Source organism: Haliaeetus albicilla, chromosome 13 (genome assembly GCF_947461875.1).
Source record: "Haliaeetus albicilla chromosome 13, bHalAlb1.1, whole genome shotgun sequence".
Classification (NCBI taxonomy): domain Eukaryota; kingdom Metazoa; phylum Chordata; class Aves; order Accipitriformes; family Accipitridae; genus Haliaeetus; species Haliaeetus albicilla.
Window position 1 is genome coordinate 41,734,270 of NC_091495.1, and position 17,588 is coordinate 41,751,857.

General features: G+C 68.2%; 3 protein-coding genes across 3 annotated transcripts; all 3 read right to left on the reverse strand.

Annotated features, from left to right (window-relative positions):
• Positions 1–23: 23 nt before the first annotated feature.
• Positions 24–8,967, reverse strand: NPC1L1 (NPC1 like intracellular cholesterol transporter 1). Its single transcript, XM_069801102.1, has 19 exons — positions 8,807–8,967; positions 7,032–8,572; positions 6,200–6,300; positions 5,941–6,113; positions 5,727–5,855; positions 5,435–5,617; positions 5,010–5,124; positions 4,708–4,835; positions 4,023–4,160; positions 3,694–3,783; positions 2,982–3,172; positions 2,778–2,905; positions 2,072–2,192; positions 1,851–1,906; positions 1,621–1,771; positions 1,076–1,307; positions 703–816; positions 436–598; positions 24–335 (listed from the first exon to the last, which is right to left on the reverse strand). Exons 1-19 carry the CDS (start codon positions 8,858–8,860, stop codon positions 178–180), a joined length of 3,966 nt encoding a protein of 1,321 aa, XP_069657203.1. The 5' UTR covers positions 8,861–8,967; the 3' UTR covers positions 24–177.
• A 1,032-nt stretch (positions 8,968–9,999) lies between these two features.
• Positions 10,000–15,363, reverse strand: DDX56 (DEAD-box helicase 56). Its single transcript, XM_069801104.1, has 14 exons — positions 15,207–15,363; positions 14,695–14,856; positions 14,046–14,206; positions 13,765–13,935; positions 13,083–13,173; positions 12,587–12,831; positions 12,023–12,145; positions 11,411–11,527; positions 11,218–11,312; positions 11,015–11,088; positions 10,829–10,918; positions 10,598–10,703; positions 10,322–10,419; positions 10,000–10,225 (listed from the first exon to the last, which is right to left on the reverse strand). The coding sequence occupies exons 1-14, from the start codon at positions 15,264–15,266 to the stop codon at positions 10,145–10,147; spliced, it is 1,674 nt and encodes a 557-aa protein (XP_069657205.1). The 5' UTR covers positions 15,267–15,363; the 3' UTR covers positions 10,000–10,144.
• A 171-nt stretch (positions 15,364–15,534) lies between these two features.
• Positions 15,535–17,488, reverse strand: TMED4 (transmembrane p24 trafficking protein 4). Its single transcript, XM_069801105.1, has 5 exons — positions 17,301–17,488; positions 16,978–17,078; positions 16,266–16,391; positions 16,004–16,150; positions 15,535–15,901 (listed from the first exon to the last, which is right to left on the reverse strand). Exons 1-5 carry the CDS (start codon positions 17,440–17,442, stop codon positions 15,752–15,754), a joined length of 666 nt encoding a protein of 221 aa, XP_069657206.1. The 5' UTR covers positions 17,443–17,488; the 3' UTR covers positions 15,535–15,751.
• Between the last annotated feature and the right edge of the window lie 100 nt (positions 17,489–17,588).

The following is a 17,588-nucleotide window of genomic DNA, read 5'->3' on the forward strand; positions in this document are numbered from 1 at the left end:
TCTCCGCACAGACCCCGTGACGCTTCAGAGCCAAGATGCAATTTCTGTATAAGGTGCCCCTTCTTCCCCCCCTTGGCTGTCACAGTTAAACCCAATCCTGAATCTGAGAAAACCAGTTTAAATACGACAGCAGTAGAAAAAGCGGCAGCAGGAGGGGGCGGTGAGGGGCAGCGGGGCTCAGCCCTGCCTGGGGGCCGTGGCCTTGTCCTTCTCCTTGTCCTTGTCCTCGAAGCAGGGGTTGCTGAGGGCCAGCCCCACACCCTGCTCGGCGCCAGCCGCCGTGTCCCCCGCTGTGTCCCCCTCCGTGTCCCCCACCGGCACCCGTGGGCTGGGTCCTGTGGGGATGATAGGGGACAGTGGGAGGCTGCCATCGTCCTCCTGGGGGGCACTTCGGGGACAGGGCACTGTCCCCGGGGGGGGACAGGGGGGTCTTACCAATGTAGCTGAGGAGGACGGGGAGGAAGATGAGGCCATGGGCCAGCCCCACCAGGGTGATGATGAAGTTGAGGCGGAAGAAGAAGATCTGGATGAGCTGCGCCTTGGCAAAGGCCAGCACCACGATGCCGGGCAGGTTGGTCATGGCCACCCCGGCCACCACCTGCGCCCAAGGATGGGGTCAGCGACGGCCGGGTCACCCTGTCCCTCCTGTCCCCGGGGAGGGAAGGGGGTCTGCGTGGCCGTCTCCCCCCGTCCCGTGCCCACCTTGCTGCCCATGTTGACGGTGGCTTCGGCGGCTCGTTCCACCCGGTCGGGCTTGGTGCTGTGGGCGAAGGCGCAGGTGATGTGGGACACAAACTCCACCGAGATGCCCACGGCCTGCGGGGACGGGCTGTCACCCAGGGGCACCCGTGGGTGCTCCTCTGGGCTGCCACGGGGTGGGGGGAGCCCACGGCTGGGCATGGCTGGTGGGCGCCCATCCTGTGCTTGTGCACCCTGCGTGTCCCAGTGCCCTGTGCCACCCTGCACGCCCCAGGCTGCTCTGTCCCCACGTCACGCTGTGCATCCCATCTCCTTCTGCCACCTCCTGTACCCCCCAGCCACCCCACGTGCCCCAAATCCCCGCGTCGCCCCGCACCGCGACGAGGTTGATGAGGGCCACGGCGTTGTAGGGGACATCCCAGAGGGTCATGGCTCCCACGGTGTCCAACAGGATCATGGCGATTGTGAGGAGGGTGGCAAGGCTGGAGCGCAGGTCCATGCCCAGCAGCAGGAAGGAGACGACGAAGGTGGGCACCAGGCACAGTGCCAGCGTGATGACGCCCTCGGCCACCACCGTCAGATACTGCTCGTAGTAGACGTAGGTCACCCTGCCGGGGAGTGTCACCATCATGCTGGGACCCCGAGACAGGCACCCGTGCTGACCCCAGCCAGGTACCACTGACCGGGCAGCCACGCTGACGCCTAACTGGGACACCCACGCGGACCCCAGCCCCAAACTGGGCACCCGTGTTAATCACCAGCAAGGCTCTGGGGTGCCCATACTGACCCTGGCCGGGCACCCCTAAGCGGAGCACCCACTTCTGACACCTAACAGGGCACTGGGGCACCCCCAGCACCCGTGCTGAGCACCCTTCCCCGTCCTCCTGCGGTCAAGCCCCCCGACCCGTGGCGGGTGCTTACGTGTAGGGGAAGACTCGGAAGTCGGGGTGGGTTCCGGGCACCTGGCGCAGGGTGGTGGTGATCTCCTCGGCCAGGTCGCGGGCAGCCCGCAGTGCCGCTGTGTACTCCTGCGAGGTGCGCAGGGGGCTCTGGTACGCCATGAAGCGGGAGGCTGTGGGAGATGGGGGGGTTGGGGCGGTCAGCCGGGCACCCTAGGGTGCCCACCCCACGCCACGCCACCCTACACTCACCCAAGATGGTGCCGTTGGCGTCCATGCTCACCGCCGTGTCGTAAGCGCCCAGACCACTGCGGGGAGGGGGACAAGGGGTGAGGTGGGCACCCAGAGCGTGGGTGCCCATCTGCCCACACTGACGTCCATGTGTACCTCTGTGCCCACATGCATGTGCGTGCCCCCCCCCGTGTACGTGTGTTGCCCCTCGTTGCCGGTGCCCCCCCCCAGGTGGCACCTACCCCTTGGCGCACTGCAGGGTGGGGTAGTCATGGAGGAACCAGGGCAGGAACCGCTTGAACTCCTCCACCGTCGGGCGCCGCGTGGCATTCAGGCACTGGCCCCCGAAGCAGCTGGGGTCATCTGCGGGCGCAGCCGCGGTCAGCACCCTGGGGGTGGTGACCAGCACCCAACGGGCGCCACGGCAGGCACCCAGTGGACACCATGGCACCCCAGTAGGCACCCAATGCCCAGCTAATGGCATTCCATGGGCACCATGGCAAGCATCCAGTGGGCACCCAATGGGAATACAACAGGCACCCAATAGGATGCCAGTGGTCTCCAAATGGGACCCATGGTGGCCATCCAATGGGCACCATCACAGGCACCCAACGGACACCTAATGGGATCCCAATGGGCGTCACGATGTCCACCCGATGGGTGCCCAACATACAACCAATGACCTCCACAGCAGGGACCTCACATGCAATGACAGCCACCATGGTGGGCACCCAGTATACACCATGATGGGCACCTGACGGCCACCATGGTGGGCACCCAATGAGCACCATGATGGGCACCCGACAGCCACCACGGCGTAGACCTCATGTGCCCCCAATGGCCACCACGGTGGGCACCCAACTTACACCCAACGGCCACCACGGCGTAGACCTCATGTGCCCCCAACAGCCACCACGGCATCCCCCCAGCGCCCCGGTGCCCACTCACTGCTGGTGGAAGGACAGAACTCCCCGGTGAGGTTGCCGAACCAGTGGACGCGGCAGCAGCGGCTGGTGGGGTTGAGCCAGTCGAGGAAATCATCCACCCAGGAGGTGGCGGGGATGGCGAGGTAGGACCTGGGCAGACACAGGGCTGGCAAGAGGCTGGCAGGACCCTGCCCGCCCGGCCCCCTGCCCCCCGCGCCCCACTCACACGTTGGGGAAGCGCGTGGCATACTGGATGGTGTGGGTGAGGGAGTTGGTGGCGCAGCCGGCGCTGGAGCAGATGCTGTTGATGCCGGCCGGGGAGGAGAAGTTGTAGCCGCCGGTGGTGACGAAGTAGGTGGGTACCCCCACCGCCAGGTACTGGTTCAGGGCGGCGAAGTACTCCAGCATGTAGGAGTCCTGGGGGGGGCACCCACCCACAGTGTCCCGGTGGTCCCCAGACGGAGTCCCACCATCCCCACATCCCTGTATAGGGCCATGCCACCCCCCCGCCCGATGTATCACCCCTGTGCATTCCCGTACGGGGCCGTCAGCATCACGGTGGCCGTGCTGTGCCTGTATGGGGCCATGCCATCCCCACGCTGGCCCCATACGGGGCTGTGCTGGCCCCATAGGGGCCGTGCCATCCCCGGGCTGTGCCCATAAAGGGCTGTGCCATCCCTGCGGTGGCCCTATATGGGGCTATACTGTCCCACGCCTCCCTGTTTGGGGCCATGCCACCCCTGTGCATCCCTGTACAGGGCCGTGCCACCCTTGCGCTGTGCCCATATGGGGCCACGCTGTCCCCGCGCATCCCTATAGGAGCCATACCACCCCGTGCATCCTCGTAGAGGACCACGCTGTCCCCGCGTGTCCCCCACCCCGGGCACCCGTCACCCCCTGCAGCCTGGGGTGGGGGTACCCCCAGAGCCAGCCCCCACCTTGGGCATGGCGAGCTCCTGGTCCAGCCCCACGGGCACCTGCAGCGTGAAGTAGAGCCCGGCGCAGGCGAAGAAGAGGAAGAGCAGCACCTGCCAGCCAGAGGCACCCCAGTGAGGGGACCCCCCAAATCCCCTCGCAACACCTCTACGCCCCCCCCCCCAAACCTCCCACGCTCCTCCGGAGGGCCCCCAGCCCCCCCATGTCCCATTCCCCCTCCACCTCCCAACACCACCCAAACACCCCCTCCGCCTACACCCCACATCCCCCCCGATCCCCAGGAACCTCGCCATCCCCCCAGCCCCCCAAGACCCCCCAGACCCCCCCTTACCACGACGGGTCGCACCAGGCGGTGCAGCAGCAGCGGGGTGTAGTAGCGGTGCAGCAGCGGGCGCAGCAGGCGGACACCCGGCCCCGCCGGACCCCCCTTGCCCATCCCGCAGCAGCAGCAGAGGTCGAAGCGGGCGGCCTGCGGGCAGCAACGGGTCGGCACGATTCCCGGCACGGCACCCTGGCTGCTGGGGGGGGGGTGCCCTCTGCCCACCCCCGACACCCCGGCGTCCATGGGTGCGCACCCCATGGCAATCCCAAAGACCCTTGGGCATATGGGTGCCCCGTGCTTGTTCAGGGCACCCTAAGGGATTTGGGCACCCCGTGCCCACCCTGTATCCACCTTGAGCCCCCCACCCTGTGTCCACCCAAGGTACCTCAGGCACAGAGGTAACCCACGGGCACCCCATGCCCACCCTGGGCACCCTAATGTCACCCCATGCCAACCCCTGAACACCCATGGGCACCCCACATCCATCCTGGGCATCCTCGCTCCCACGGGCACCCCGTGCCCACTCGTGGCACCCCATGCCCACCCTGTGCCCCCTCGTGCCCATGGGCACCCCGCTGCCCACCCCATGCCCATCATGGGACCACACGGGCACCCTCCCACCCGGTGCCCACCCCATGCCCACCTTCCCAGGCAGGGACACCCCGTGCTCCCCCCCCGTCCCCGCGCTCCGTACCTCCTGCCGCCGGGCATCGAGCGCCAACAGGGCGACGAACCCTGACATTTGGAGGAGAAAGTCGAAGGCGATGGCCACGGCGGCCGTGAGGGCGAAGGTGCGGACGGCGGGCATGGAGGAGAGGGCGCCTGCGGGTACCCAACGTCAGCACCCCCGCAACGTACCCCCCTCCCCAGCCTCGTGTGCCCACATCCACTGCACCCACTGGGTGCACTGTGCCCGCGGGTGCCACGTTCCTGTGCCCCCCCCCTCCGACCCCGTGCCCCTGCTGTGTCCCCCATGTCCCTGTGCCCCCCACTCACCCAAAAAGAAGCAGATGACCTCAGAGAGGCTGCAGAGCAGCATGCTGGGTGCCACCCGCGCTAGCACTCGCCCGATGTGCTGCTCCCGCGTCTCGCATGGTTCTCGCTGCGACTGCTGCTGGCCGGGGTGGTGAGGAGGGGGCACCCGCCGCGGGTGGCCCCCACCCCGGGGACCCCGCACAGGCACCCATCGCCCCTGCGCCCCACGGGGACGTCCCCACTCAAGGGTGCCCACCTGCCCCACGGGAAGACCCTTGCCCAAAGGTACCCCCCCCCCCAAGGGCCACATTCCCCGTGGGAATCCCTGCACCCAAAGGTGCCTCTGTGCCCTACGGGGACCCTGTCCTCAGAGTGTCCCCGTGCCCACCTGCCCCATGGGGACCCCTGTACCTGCCGGCTGCCCCCCCGCTGCCGTGCCCACTGACCTGGTACTCCTGCACGAAGATGAAGATGTTGTCCGCGCCCACGGCGAGGACGAGGAAGGGCACGACCTCAAGGATGACAAGGGACGAAGGCAACCCCAGCAGCGCCAGGAACCCCATGGAGGCGAAAACGGCACCCAGCACCACGACGATACCCCCCAGCGCCAACGTCACCTTCGATTCCACCTGCAACGGGGTTGGGAGGGGGGGGAAACGACCACCCGCTCAGCACCCGGCGGGGGACCCTAGGGTGCTGGCATCACCCCGACACCCACCCTCTGCCCCCGGCGTGTACCAGGACGCGGCGCCAGGCCGTGTACTCGCCCAGCGCCAGGGCGATGTAGGCGAAGACCACGAGGTAGCTGATGGCGAAGACGGGGATGTCCTCCCCCGTGGTGCGGTTGATCTCATCCTCCAGCGAGCGCTGGCAGAAAAGAGATGGGTCAGGGGGTGCTGGGCACCCTGGGGTGACCCCGTCCCCCCCAAAACCCAGCCAGCAGTTGCTTCACCTCAGCCATGAAGACGACGGAGAGGTTGGGGCCGTGGGCGCGCTGGAAGTTGCCCACCACCTCAAGGAAGCGGCGCTCCCAGCTCAGCACCCACTCGTGGCGGGGATCGTCGTGGGGGAAGTTGTTGAGGGAGTAGGTGACGATCAACGCCTCCGCCTCCGTGTACTCTGAGCCTGCGGGGATGGCGGGTGACGTGACATCCCCCTGGGTGACATCCCACCCGCCGTGCCCACCCGTCCCGGCGATGCCCGGCACTTACCGGGGTAGCCGCCGAAGGCGATGTAGGGGAAGACGGGGCCGCCGTATTCGGCCATGCAGCTCAGCTCCAGCGCCGTGATGTCCTTGAAGGAGAGCGGAGAGCTGGTGGGGACACGGCGCCCGGTGAGCAGGCGGCTGCGCCCGTCCCGGTGCCCCCCCCCCCCGAGCCCGCCACGGGGTTCGGCACCGCGGCACAGCACCGCGGGGTGATGCCGAGCCATGCAAGCGGCACCCCGTGGGCAATGTGCCGTGCTGGGTGCTCCTGAGGTGGCACCTGCGGTGCAGGCAGCACCCTGACCCCGTACCCCAGCACCCCACGGGCACCGTGCTGTGCTCAGCACCCCACGGGCATCACCCCGACCCTGCACCCCAGCACCCCATGGGCACCGTGCCGTGCTCAGCACCCCACGGGCATAACCCCGACCCTGCACCCCAGCACCCCACGGGCATCACGCCAACCCTGCACCCAAGCACATTGCAGGCACCGTGCCGTGCTCGGCACCCTGCGGGCATAACCCCGACCCCGTGGGTGCCGTGCTGGGCACCCCACAGATAGCACCCGGCCCCACAGCTCAGCACCCCATGGGCGCTGCGCCTTGCTGGGCACCCCATAGATAGCACCCCAACCCTACGACCTAGCACCCCACAGGTAACCGTGCCGTGCCCAGCACGCCATAGAGAGCACCCCAGTCCCATGCCCAGCACCCTGAGGACACCGTCCCATGCCCAGCACCCTGCAGGCATTGCCCCAGCCCCACAGCCCAGCACCCCACACCCAGCACCCTACATCCATCCCCCCGCCTCCTCCTCCATCCCCGGGGAGCGGCACCCACTTGACGCAGTAGATGAGATGGTCGTGCCAGTCGACGGTGCCCGTCTTCTTGCCGTCGGTCTGGGTGGCCGTCATGGCCAGGCGGGTGGCGTTGTTCTGGAAGTACTGGGTGACGCTGTTGACGCAGCAGTCGGCCAGCCCAGGCTGCGTAGGGTTGAGGGGGGCATAGCAGACATCGCTCAGCGTCACCTCCCTGCCCGCCACCGGTGCCCATGCCGTGGTGGCCGCCAGCTGCTCCTGCAGCTCCAGCAGCGCCCGCAGCACGTCCTCCGACAGCACCCCGCTGAAGTTCTTGGCGCCCAACACCACCGACTCGTAGCCGGAGCTGGGCCGGCCTGGTGCCGTCACGATCACCTGGTTGGTGCGGAAGAAAGGACCGAAGTGTTGGTCGTAAAAGGCTTTTTCTTGCCGGGCACGGCTGCCCGGCGCCGACCACAGCTCCACCGGATCGGTGGTGAGACGTAGGGTAACCAAACCGGCCGATAAACCGCCTGCCAGCACCACCACCACCGCCAGCACCGTCACGGGGTGCCCGGCCACCAGCGTGCCCCACCGGCGGAAAGCCCTCGCCAGGACGCGGTGGCTGGCGTCGCTCAGGCGTGCCGAGCGGCTGGCGACCGGTGCCGGTGCCGGTTGCGGCGCGGTGCCCTTCTTCTTGGCCCGCCGGCACTGGCACAGCAAGGCGACGACGAAGACGAGGGCAAAATGGCCGAAGAGCAGCCCGCAGAGGACCAAGGCGCCGTTGGCGTTGCCCAGGAGAAAGTGGGGCTGTGGGGTCGGGGGGGCGATCACCGGCGGGCAGGATTCGGCACAGTCCTGGCAAGAGCAAGGCTGTTCCTGGGTGCTGAGAGCCTGGTTGCAGCGCCAGGCCGTCCCGCCCAGCGGCACGATGGCATCGCCGGGCTGCGTGCCGTTGGGCACCAGCTGGAAGTTGATCTGCAGCGGCGCCAAGCCGTTGTTTTTATCCCCTTGGAAATCCAACCAGCGCTGGGTGGTGCAGAGCCGGGCGCCGTAACGCCCGCACATGGTATCGATGGCGTAACCGCCGGTAGCCGGTAACCGGACGCCCCGGCAGGAAGTGAAAGAGTCGTCGGCGAAATACTGCTGGTAAAAACACTGGTACTCCACGACGGCGACCTTGGGCGTCCCCTGCAGCATGGTGCGGTTGATGACGCGGGTGACGTTGGTGAAGAGGCTCTGGTCGGGGCTGCAGATGTTGTTGCAGTAAAGGTTGGCAAAATTCCTGGCACACGCCGGGCAGCGGGAAAGGACGGTGCCGGAAAGTGCCACGCTGAGCTGGAGGGCACTCAGTTGCGCCAAGGAGCAGCAAACCCGCGTCGTCTCCGCGTTCCCCCGCACCAGCTCGGGGCAGACGGTGCGGAGCAGCGCCAGCAGCGGGCCCGTGGCCACCCGCGCCGGCGTGTTGGAGAGGCATGGCACTTTGGAGGACACCAGCGAGATGTTCACCTCCGGGTTGCGACCGCATTCGCCGTAGAAGGCACAGTAACCGGCACGGTGGATGGGAGTGAACGTCGGTGCAGCCTGCGGCGGGGAGGGGGATTGGTGGGCAGCACCCCGTCCCGCGGGGCACGACACCCAGCCCCTCCAAACAGCACCTGACGGGCAGCGTGCCGGCATCCCCCCCCCCGGTTCTGCCACCCCCGGCCCCTCCAAGCCTCACCCCATAGGCGCTGCCACAGCTTTGCCACCAGCGGTCACCGCGGCCCGGCCCCTGGCACCCCTCCGGCTCGGCCGTGCCAACCCCCAGGCACCTACCAGCGCTAGGAAGGTGCCGAGCACCACGCCGGCCAGCGCGGCAGAGCCCGGCATCCTGGGCAAAAGGGTGCCGCCAGCTTCTCCCGGCTCCTATAAGACCCTGTATCCCCTGGGCGGTTGCCCGCCAGTGAGGTCTTCTGGCCTGACGACGCCGAAGCCAATCAGCCCTCGCCGGAGCTGTAAAGCCCTTGTGATCATTAACTCTGATCGATAGCTGACACATCCCTGCTGGGGAGGTGCCATGGGGCACCCCTGCCTGAGGAGGAGGCACCCCGCTTCCCCGGCAGAGCCTTGTTTTGAGGGGGAAAAGAGGGAAGTTTTGGAGCCGTGCCCACCCAGGATGCCCCGCGGGGTTGTGGGTTTCGCAGGGTGGAGAAGGAAGCAGAGAGGCCATGCCGGTCATGGTGCTAACTGTGGGAAACGCATCCCACCAGCCTAGCGCTGGAGAGACAGGCGCCTCGGCAGTGCCACGGTGGCACGCGCCAGGCCACCAGCAGCGAGGGGCAAGAGAAACTGTCTCCCTCCCCACGCCGCGTGGGCAGCAAAACCTCCACTGTTAGCAAAGCTGTTACTGAAGCAGGGCTGCCGTGCCCACGGAAGGGTGCCACTGCTAGAGCCCTCTGCCCCAGTGTCAGGAATGGTTCAGGACCAGCATGCAGCCTTGGACCAGAGCTGTGGCCCCCGATAAGACGCCATAACCCTGATAAGATGCCTTGGCGGGTGGTTTCAGGCACTCCGAGGGGTAACGCCTGCCTCGTATGCCACGGGGCAGGGCTGGGTGAACCTGGGCACCCCAGGAGGCACCCGGCTGGGGCGAGCAGGCAGCACGCAAGCCGCGTGCTGCCCAAGGCACGGTGCCAGCTCTGGGGAGAGACGTGCCAGGCTACCAGGCTCACGGCAACGTCGGCACAGGGGTGGTGGGGCGCTTGGGGGGACCCGAGCCCCCCAAAGCTGGCAGTGCCACGCCCCCACTGTGTCCTTGCCCCGATTTATGGCCCTTGTACAGCCTTGGCCTCGATAAGGGGGGGGGGGCGATAACGCCCTGGCACCTTTGCCCGGCATCAACCAGAGACACCGCTTCCCACCCCTGCGTCACCAACCTTCCCCTGTCACGTAGCCGGTGGGGGCACCACACGCAGGCCGGCAAGAAGAAGCGCCCGGCAAGGTGACAGCACAACACGGCACACAGCTGGGACAGTCCGTTGGCACCTTTATTGGGCACGGCCGCCCCGCAGGGTACGGCACGGAGATACCCCGTTCCTCGGCTGGGTGGGCTGCGAGGCAGCCGCGGTGCCCCCTCCCTGGAGCAGGCAGAGTCCGTGGGGCACCGGGGGAAGCTCAGGAGGGCGGTGCAGCCGGGCGCTTGGCACGGCGTCGGGCGTACTTGAAGCTCTGCAGTGGGTTGCCGGTGCCGCGGGACTGGAGGTGGGGGAGGAAAGAAAAGCAGCGTTGGACCCCCTGGCAGCGAGGGGGATGTGTGTGTGGGGGGTCCCTCCCTGCTCGTTCCGCACTCACCGTCGAGCCGCCCCGACGGTTGGCACCAGCGTGGCGCAGCCGCAGACACTTGCGCTTCTTGAGGTGGGGTTTGGCGATGCCACGGAGGCTGGGGGGCACTGCGGGCAGAGAGCAGCGGGTGAGAGGGTGCCGGTGGCCCCAGGGACATCCCTGTCCCCCCACAACGTCACCCCCAGGCACCATTTTGCCTCTACGCCGCTGTCACCACCCAGGGTCCCAAATCCCACTCCTTTTCTCCCCCAAAACCAGCGCCGGCCAGTGGGCACAGGGACATACCCAGGTAGTCAGGCACGTTGCGGAGGTGAGGCTTGATGATGGCAGGGTGCAGGGGCTTATCGTGGCGCAGGACGTGCAGGTCGCGGGGGTTGTCCTCGAAGTACGCCTGGGGGCGGAGAATTGGGGGGGCTGGCAGCGCCCGGTACCCACCCCACACCTGCAGACCCCCAGGATGCTGCCCTCTGCCCCTCGGGCAGCCCCGAGCCCGCCGGGAACCAGAGCGGGGCTTACCTTGAGTTTCTCTGAGTTGAGCAGCTCATCCTTGATCTCCCGCAGCCGGGCCTCCTTCACCGCCTGCTTGGTGACGGAGCGCATGGCGTCCTGGGAGTGGGGGACATGGGGTGTCAGAGCCTGGCACCCTCCCGCCAGCTGGTACCACTGGCACCCCCTCCCCGGGATTGCCCACTGCCCACCTACCCGGCAGCGGTAGCGCAGTCCCTCGATCTCCTCCGTGGAGAACTTGTAGGGCTGCAGCATCGACTCGCCATTCTCTGGGGACACATGGGGACACGTGGGGTCACCCCCACCCTCGCTCCCGACACCCCGCAGCCCTCCGACGTCCCTTAGCACCCGCTGCCCCCCCCGTCCCCCTCCCCGAAGCGACACGGTGTCCCCCCGACCTCCGGCGAGCGTGTCCTCGATCTGGGCCAGGGCATCCTGCTCCTCGGGCAGTGCGAAGGTTAGCGCCGTGCCGGGGTTGTCGGCACGGGCCGTCCTGCGGGCACGGAGGGGACGCGGCGGTGGGACGGCCACCCGAGGGGGCCGCCAGCCACCGCGGGCACCGCCACGTCCCCTCCCCGTGTCCCCACGTACCTGCCCACGCGGTGGATGTAGGACTCAACCGTCGGCGGTACATCAAAGTTGATGACGGCGGCCACGTTTTGGAAGTCGATGCCCCGCGCGACGCCGTACTCCGGGTCCTTGCCCTTGCTTGGGGACGCACACACACACAAGGTGTTGGGGTGGCTCGGAGACCCCTAAGGACATGGGGACACCCCGGGCAAGGGGATCCCCATGGGTACGAGGACACGCTGGGTACCAACACCCACACAGGCACAGGGACACCCTGGGCACGATGACCCCAGAGCCACGGGGACAGGGCAAGGAGACCCCCACAAAGAAGGGGACACGCTGGGCACAGGGACCTTCCTTGGGCAGACACGCACACGGGCACGAGGCATAAACCCCCCTGGGCAAGAGAACTGTCCCCCCCGCCTTGGGGACATGGTGGGCACGGGGAAACCCCTGGGGACAGGGACATCCCCGCGGGCACAGGGACCTCCTCTGGGCACAGGACCTTGGTGGGGACAGGGACACCCCAGGCAGAAGCACCCCCACAGCGCTGGGTGACCTTCCCTGGCCTGAGCCCTCCCTGGCCACAGCGGGACATCGCCCTGGTATCACAGCGGCACCCACGGGACTCACCTCTGGGCAGCACCCCTGCGCTTCTTGCGTGGGGGCTGCTCTGCAGGCACCGCCGGCGCCTCCTCGTCGGTGGCCACGATGTAGTCGTAGATGCCCCGGTTGAACTGGGTGATGACGTGACACCTGGGGACAAAGCGGGTGCCCGTCAGCATCCCCACCATGGGCACCCCTCTCTGGTGTCCGCCCCCCTGCCCCAAACCCACAGGTACCCCTGCCCTTCTTCCACGGGCACCCTGCACCCTCCTGGGACCCCCCCAGGTCATCCTTACCCCCACGGGCATTTCCCCTGGCACCCCAAGGACACCCTATTTCCCCGGGCACCCCTTAGCTCACCCGAGATGCCCTCGGGCACCCCTTGTCCCCAGGGAGCACCCCGCTTTCCCCCGACCCAAAGCTGCCCCTCACCTTTTTCCACAAGCCCTCAGCAGCCACCCTGCTCCCTGGGGGCACCCCGTCACCCCCTGGGCCCTTCGTGGACACCCCGCTTTCCCCTTTACCCTCCTCCGCACCACCCCAGGGGTACCCTCACCCAGCTGAGCACCCCACCGTCCCCTTGGGGGTTACCGGGAGCGGGCCGGCAGCTCGGAATTAAGGGCGCAGGCAGGAATGCCAAACTGCTCGAGGAAGAGCTTGAGGCGGTAGCAGCGAGCGAGGGTGCCCACGAAGAGCAGGGCCCGGCCCCGCAGCAGCCTCAGCTTCAGCAGGGCGCAGAGCAGCAGGAACTTGTCCTCCTCCGTGCCGCAGTGCACCACGAATTGCCGCAGTTGGGAGCTGCTGGGTAGCTGCGGCTCCGGCAGGCGCACCGTCACCTGCACGCACCGTGACAGGGTTGGGGGGACGTGGGCATGGGCCTGTCGTGCCCCCACCCCCCTCCACCTGCTGGTGCGCCCGTGTCTGCTGTACCCTGTATGTCCCCCAAAATGTGCCCCTGTGGGTGCTGCATTCCCAACTCCCGCTGTCTCCCCACCTCTGTGCCCACTCTGCACCCCCCAAATCTCCCCTCGTACCCCCCCCCGGACACCCTAAACCTCTCCCCGTGCCCCCCCAAGTGCCCACTCACCGGGTTGTGCAGCACCAGCTCCTTGAGGGCCTCCACATCGGGGCTGAAGGTGGCCGACATGAGCATCGCCTGGTAGATCTTGGGGAGGTGGCTGGGGGGGCGCAGGGCAGGGGGAGGCTCAGTGCCAGCCCCCCATAACCCTTGGCACCAGAGCTGGCAATACCCGGTTTCCCCCTCTTGAGCCCCACTGCACCCCTCAGCCCTGGCAAGGCACCCCAAACGTCCCCCAGCTCTGCAAGTGGCCACCCATGTTGTCCTGCCCTGGCTGTGCCCCCCGTGTCTTCCAGCCCCCCTGTGCCCTGCAGCCCTGGCAGTGGCCCCAAACCCCTGGCTGTGCCCCCCATGTCCTCTACTTCCAGCAGTGCCCCCCAAACCTCTAGCTGTACTCCCCATGTCCTCCAACCCCAGCAGTGCCCCCCAGCCGTGGCACTGACCCCCAAAATCCTCAGTGTCCTCCCCAGCCCCGGCAGTGCCCCCCATGCCCCCAAGACCCAGCACTGTCCCCCAGCCCCATCACTGTCCCCCAAAATCTTGGCTGTACCCGCTATGTCCTCCAGCCGCAAAAGTCCCACCCAAACCCTCAGTGCCCCCAAGCCCCTGGCTGTGCCCCCCGCGTCCTCCAGCCCTGGCAGTGCCCCCCCAGGACCCCTACAGTGCCCCCCCACGCCGGGGTGCCCCTCACCACAGCAGGGACTTGATGTCCTCGCCGAAGCCGAAGGAGAGCAGCAGGTCAGCCTCATCCAGCACCAGCAGCTCCAGCGAGTCCCGCAGGCTCAGGCTGCGGGCGCTGAGGTGTGCCAGCACCCGCCCCGGCGTGCCCACCACCACATCCGGCTTCTCCATCAGCACTGGCCTGGCGACACACGGCATCACCCACCTCTCTCGTCCACCCCCCCACCGCTTGCCGGGGGGACCCAGGCCTCTGGGGCTGGTGGGTGGGGAGTGGTTTTGGGGTGAGCTTACCGCTGGGCGGCGAGGTCGGTCTGTGCGCAGAGGTCGGCCACCCGCACATCGCGGGCACAGAAAGCTGCCAGCTGCCGCAGGCTGCGCACCACTTGCTGCCCCAGCTCCTTGGAAGGCACCAGCACCAGCACCCGCACCGCCTGCGCCACTGCCGAGGGTGCCTGCACCGGCCCGCTGTCACCGCCGGTGCACGGGAGAGCTGCCCCGGCACCCCACGGAGCCCATCCCTGCCCACACAGCCCAGGGTGCCCCCATGCCCCACAGTGTGTTCCCCCCAGCTCAACACTCCACAGCACCCAGCTCTGTCCCACGGTGCCCACCCGTGCCCAGGCACCCCATAGAGGCCATGTAACCCACAGTGCCCACCCTTGCCTACATACCACATGTGCCCCACAGTGCCCACTCCTGCCCACACACCCCAAATCCCACCTGCCCCATAGTGCCCACCCCTCCCTAGATACCCCACGGTGCTCCCGTGCCCACCCGTGCACCCACGGTGCCCCCCCGCATGCCCACCACCCCGCAGAGCCTGCGTACCCGCCGGTACCCACCCAAGCCCAACACCCCAGGGTGCCCCCATGCCCCCCAGCACCCACCCCGGCTTGACACCCCACGTACCCCCCAGCACCTGATCCCCCGCCCCGCTCACCGCCTTGATGCGCAGAAGGTGCTGGAGCAGGGGCAGCCCGTAGGCCCCCGTCTTCCCGGAGCCGGTCCTGGCCCGGGCCAGGAGATCGCGGCCTTCCAGCGCCAGGGGAATGGCCTCGGCCTGGATGGCCGTGGGGGCGGCCCAGCCCAGCTCCGCCACCGCCTGCGGGGTCCGTCACCTCGGGGGTCCCAACTACCTGGGATCCCCAGTGCCCTCCCCCACTCCCTCTATCACGGTGGGGGCGAACCAGGCCTGCGAAGCACCCCCACCCCAAGACATCCCAGTGTCCCGGCCCCTCAGGGCCGCCCCCTCCCCACCGAGGAGCCCCGATCCCTCATGACCTCCCACCCGCCAAAAGGGACCCCTGTGTCCCGGTCCCCCCCACAGGGCCTCTCCCCTCGCCCACCCCGACCGAGCATGTCCCGACACCCCCCCCACCCCGACCGAGCCCATCCCCAGGACCCTACAAGCGCACCCTGACCGTCTCACACCCCTTGCCCGCCCCAGCGCACCCGCAGCAGCCGCCCGTCCAAGCCCATGTGCTCGAAGCCCGGCGCTGTCGCAGCCGCCATGGTGGCCTCCTCGCCCGCCTACTGACACTTCCTCCCAGCGCCCAGAGAGACCGCGAGGAGAGCGGAGGAGCCGCCGCCGCCACCCCCTAGCGGTGGAGGACTGAGCAGCACCGGTGCGGGGGGGCCCTCCTCCCCGGTCCTTGGCCGGGGGGGGCGGATCGGGACATGCACACCCGGGGGGGCTTAAGGGACAACCTGAGCCCCCCAGCCGGCTTGGTGCAGCACCCCAGGCTCCCCCCGCCCCCCAAAAAAGCACCAGCAAACTCCATCGGACCCCAAAAACCTTTATTTCCCCCCCCCCCAAACGCCACCACGGGGGTCGGCCCCCACCCTCCCCGATGGCAGGGAGGGCCCCCCCGCACCCTTCACGTTTGCCCATCACCCCTGGGGTGCCGGCAGGCAGCAGTGGTTCCCCCTCTGGGGGCTGTGGGAGCCCCCCGGGGTGGGGGTGGGGGGGGGGGGTGTCCCGGTGGGGTAAGGGGGGGCTACACCAGCTTTTTGGCCTCAAAGAAGCTCTTGAGGTGCCTCATCTGCCAAATGCCGGTGAGGATGAGGATGATGGTTTGGGCGATGGACCACCACAGCACCCGCTGGTTGGTGCTCTCGCTCGTCATGCGGAAACGCTCCTCCCGGTACTGTCGGTCAAAGAAACAAAAATAAATGGGGGGGGTGTCATGGGGGTTTGGAGGGGGGGAGAAAAACGGTTTTACCCCCCCCCACTGGAGCCCCCTCCTCACCCGTTGGTAGTTTTGCTCCTTCTGGATCTGCTCGACCTGGTCGAGGAGCTGGCGGGCGCGGAGCTGCAGCTCCGTCAGCTTGTCCTTTGCAGCGATTTCGGGGTAGTTGTTGGTGTGTTCACCCACCTGGATGTCCAGGTGCACCCGCTGCGGGGCCAAGAAGTGGGACACACACACGTCAGCAGACCCCCGCTACCACTGACACACCCCCCCCCCGGTTTTGGGGGGTGTCCCGTCCTGTCCCCCCCGACCCCGCAATTACCAGTTTGCCACCGGCGAAGAGCGCCATGCGGGTGGAGTTGGAGTGGAGGCAGATCTGGTGCTCGCCCGGTGTGTGGGAGGTGAAGGTGAACCGTCCTTCAGAGCCGTACTGCCGTGACAGCACCACCTACGCCAGGATGCAGCCACTGTCACCCAGTGCCCACCCTGGGGCAGGGGGGGACACTGGGACAGCCCCCACGTCTCCCGTGGGCCCCCCAGTCCTGGCTGGTGGGTGCACCGTGCACCCCAGGGAACCCCTGCCCTTGTTGGGGGGGCACACTGGGCACCCCAGGGACCTTATGCCCAGTCTGGTGGACACCCAGGGACCACCTGCCCCAGCTGGAGAGCACCCCATATGACCCAGAGACCCCACACCCAGGACAGCGGGCACCCCAGGGACCCCCTGCCTTGGCTGGAAGGCACCCCAAAAACCCCTCCAACCCAGCTAGCAGGCATCCCAGGGACCCCCCACCCAGGCTGGCAGGCACCCCATGTGCTCCAGGGACACCCCCACCCCAGCTGGCAGGCACCCCAAGGACCCCAAAGACACCCCCACCATGCTGGCGGGCGCCCCATGCACTCCAGGAACCCCCTACCCCAGCTGCTAGGCACCCCACATGCCCCAGGGTCCCAACCCCCTGCCTGACGGGTGCCCGACCCCCCCGGGGACCCCCACCCCGGGGTGCTCGAGCCCCCCGCCCCCGGACGCTCACCTTGCCGTCGGGGTCCTTCACTTCCACGTGCATGCCCAGCCCCGGGGTGGAGGGCAGGAACGACTCTGACTGTTTGTCCCACAGCTGCGTCCGGTAGTTCCCTGGGGGAGGGTGGGCAGCGGGTCGGAGCGGGCCCAGAACCCCCCGGTACCGCCCCCCCCGGTTCCTGCGAATCTCTCCTGCCCCTCCCCACCCCCGTCGTTCCTGGGGGAGCTCCCGGTCGCTCCCGCTGGTCCCTCCCGTCACCCCTCCAGGTCCCCGGTGGTCTCCTGGCTCCTCCCCCCCAGCCTCAGCCCCCCGCCGGCTCCTCCCGAGCCCCATACCGATGACCATGGTCTCATCCGGGATTTCTTCGATGAAGCAGCGCTTCTCGGTCTCGCCGATGTGGAAGTAGAGACCGTGGGCGCTCCAGGCCGCCAACACCACAGCGGCCAAAGCTGCCCGCAACGTCTCGCCGCCCGCCATGGCCCCTCTCCCTCCCCCGGCCCCGCCGGGGCGACACTGCGCATGCGCCGTGGTAGCCCGCTAGCACACCGGGCATGCGCCGCCCGCTTCCCCGAACACAGCGCGCATGCGCCGCTGCCCTACCCGCGCACACTGCGCATGCGCTA

What these genes read in the sequence shown, in the direction of transcription:
- NPC1L1 (XM_069801102.1), bottom strand. Translation starts at nt 8,860, where the DNA reads ATGCCGGGCTCTGCCGCGCTGGCCGGCGTGGTGCTCGGCACCTTCCTA. An exon ending in TCGGCACCTTCCTAGCGCTG is followed by an intron (nt 8,573 to 8,806) that starts GTAGGTGCCTGG and finishes TCCCCGCCGCAG; the next exon opens with GCTGCACCGACGTTCACTCC. An exon ending in TTCCGAGTCTTCCCCTACAC is followed by an intron (nt 1,308 to 1,620) that starts GTAAGCACCCGC and finishes ACTCCCCGGCAG; the next exon opens with GGTGACCTACGTCTACTACG.
- DDX56 (XM_069801104.1), bottom strand. Translation starts at nt 15,266, where the DNA reads ATGGCGGCTGCGACAGCGCCGGGCTTCGAGCACATGGGCTTGGACGGG. An exon ending in AGCTGGTGCTGCACAACCCG is followed by an intron (nt 12,832 to 13,082) that starts GTGAGTGGGCAC and finishes CGGTGCGTGCAG; the next exon opens with GTGACGGTGCGCCTGCCGGA. An exon ending in ACCGTCGGGGCGGCTCGACG is followed by an intron (nt 10,226 to 10,321) that starts GTGAGTGCGGAA and finishes CCCCACCTCCAG; the next exon opens with TCCCGCGGCACCGGCAACCC.
- TMED4 (XM_069801105.1), bottom strand. Translation starts at nt 17,442, where the DNA reads ATGGCGGGCGGCGAGACGTTGCGGGCAGCTTTGGCCGCTGTGGTGTTG. An exon ending in TCTTCGCCGGTGGCAAACTG is followed by an intron (nt 16,151 to 16,265) that starts GTAATTGCGGGG and finishes TTGGCCCCGCAG; the next exon opens with CGGGTGCACCTGGACATCCA. An exon ending in AGGAGCAAAACTACCAACGG is followed by an intron (nt 15,902 to 16,003) that starts GTGAGGAGGGGG and finishes TTTGACCGACAG; the next exon opens with TACCGGGAGGAGCGTTTCCG.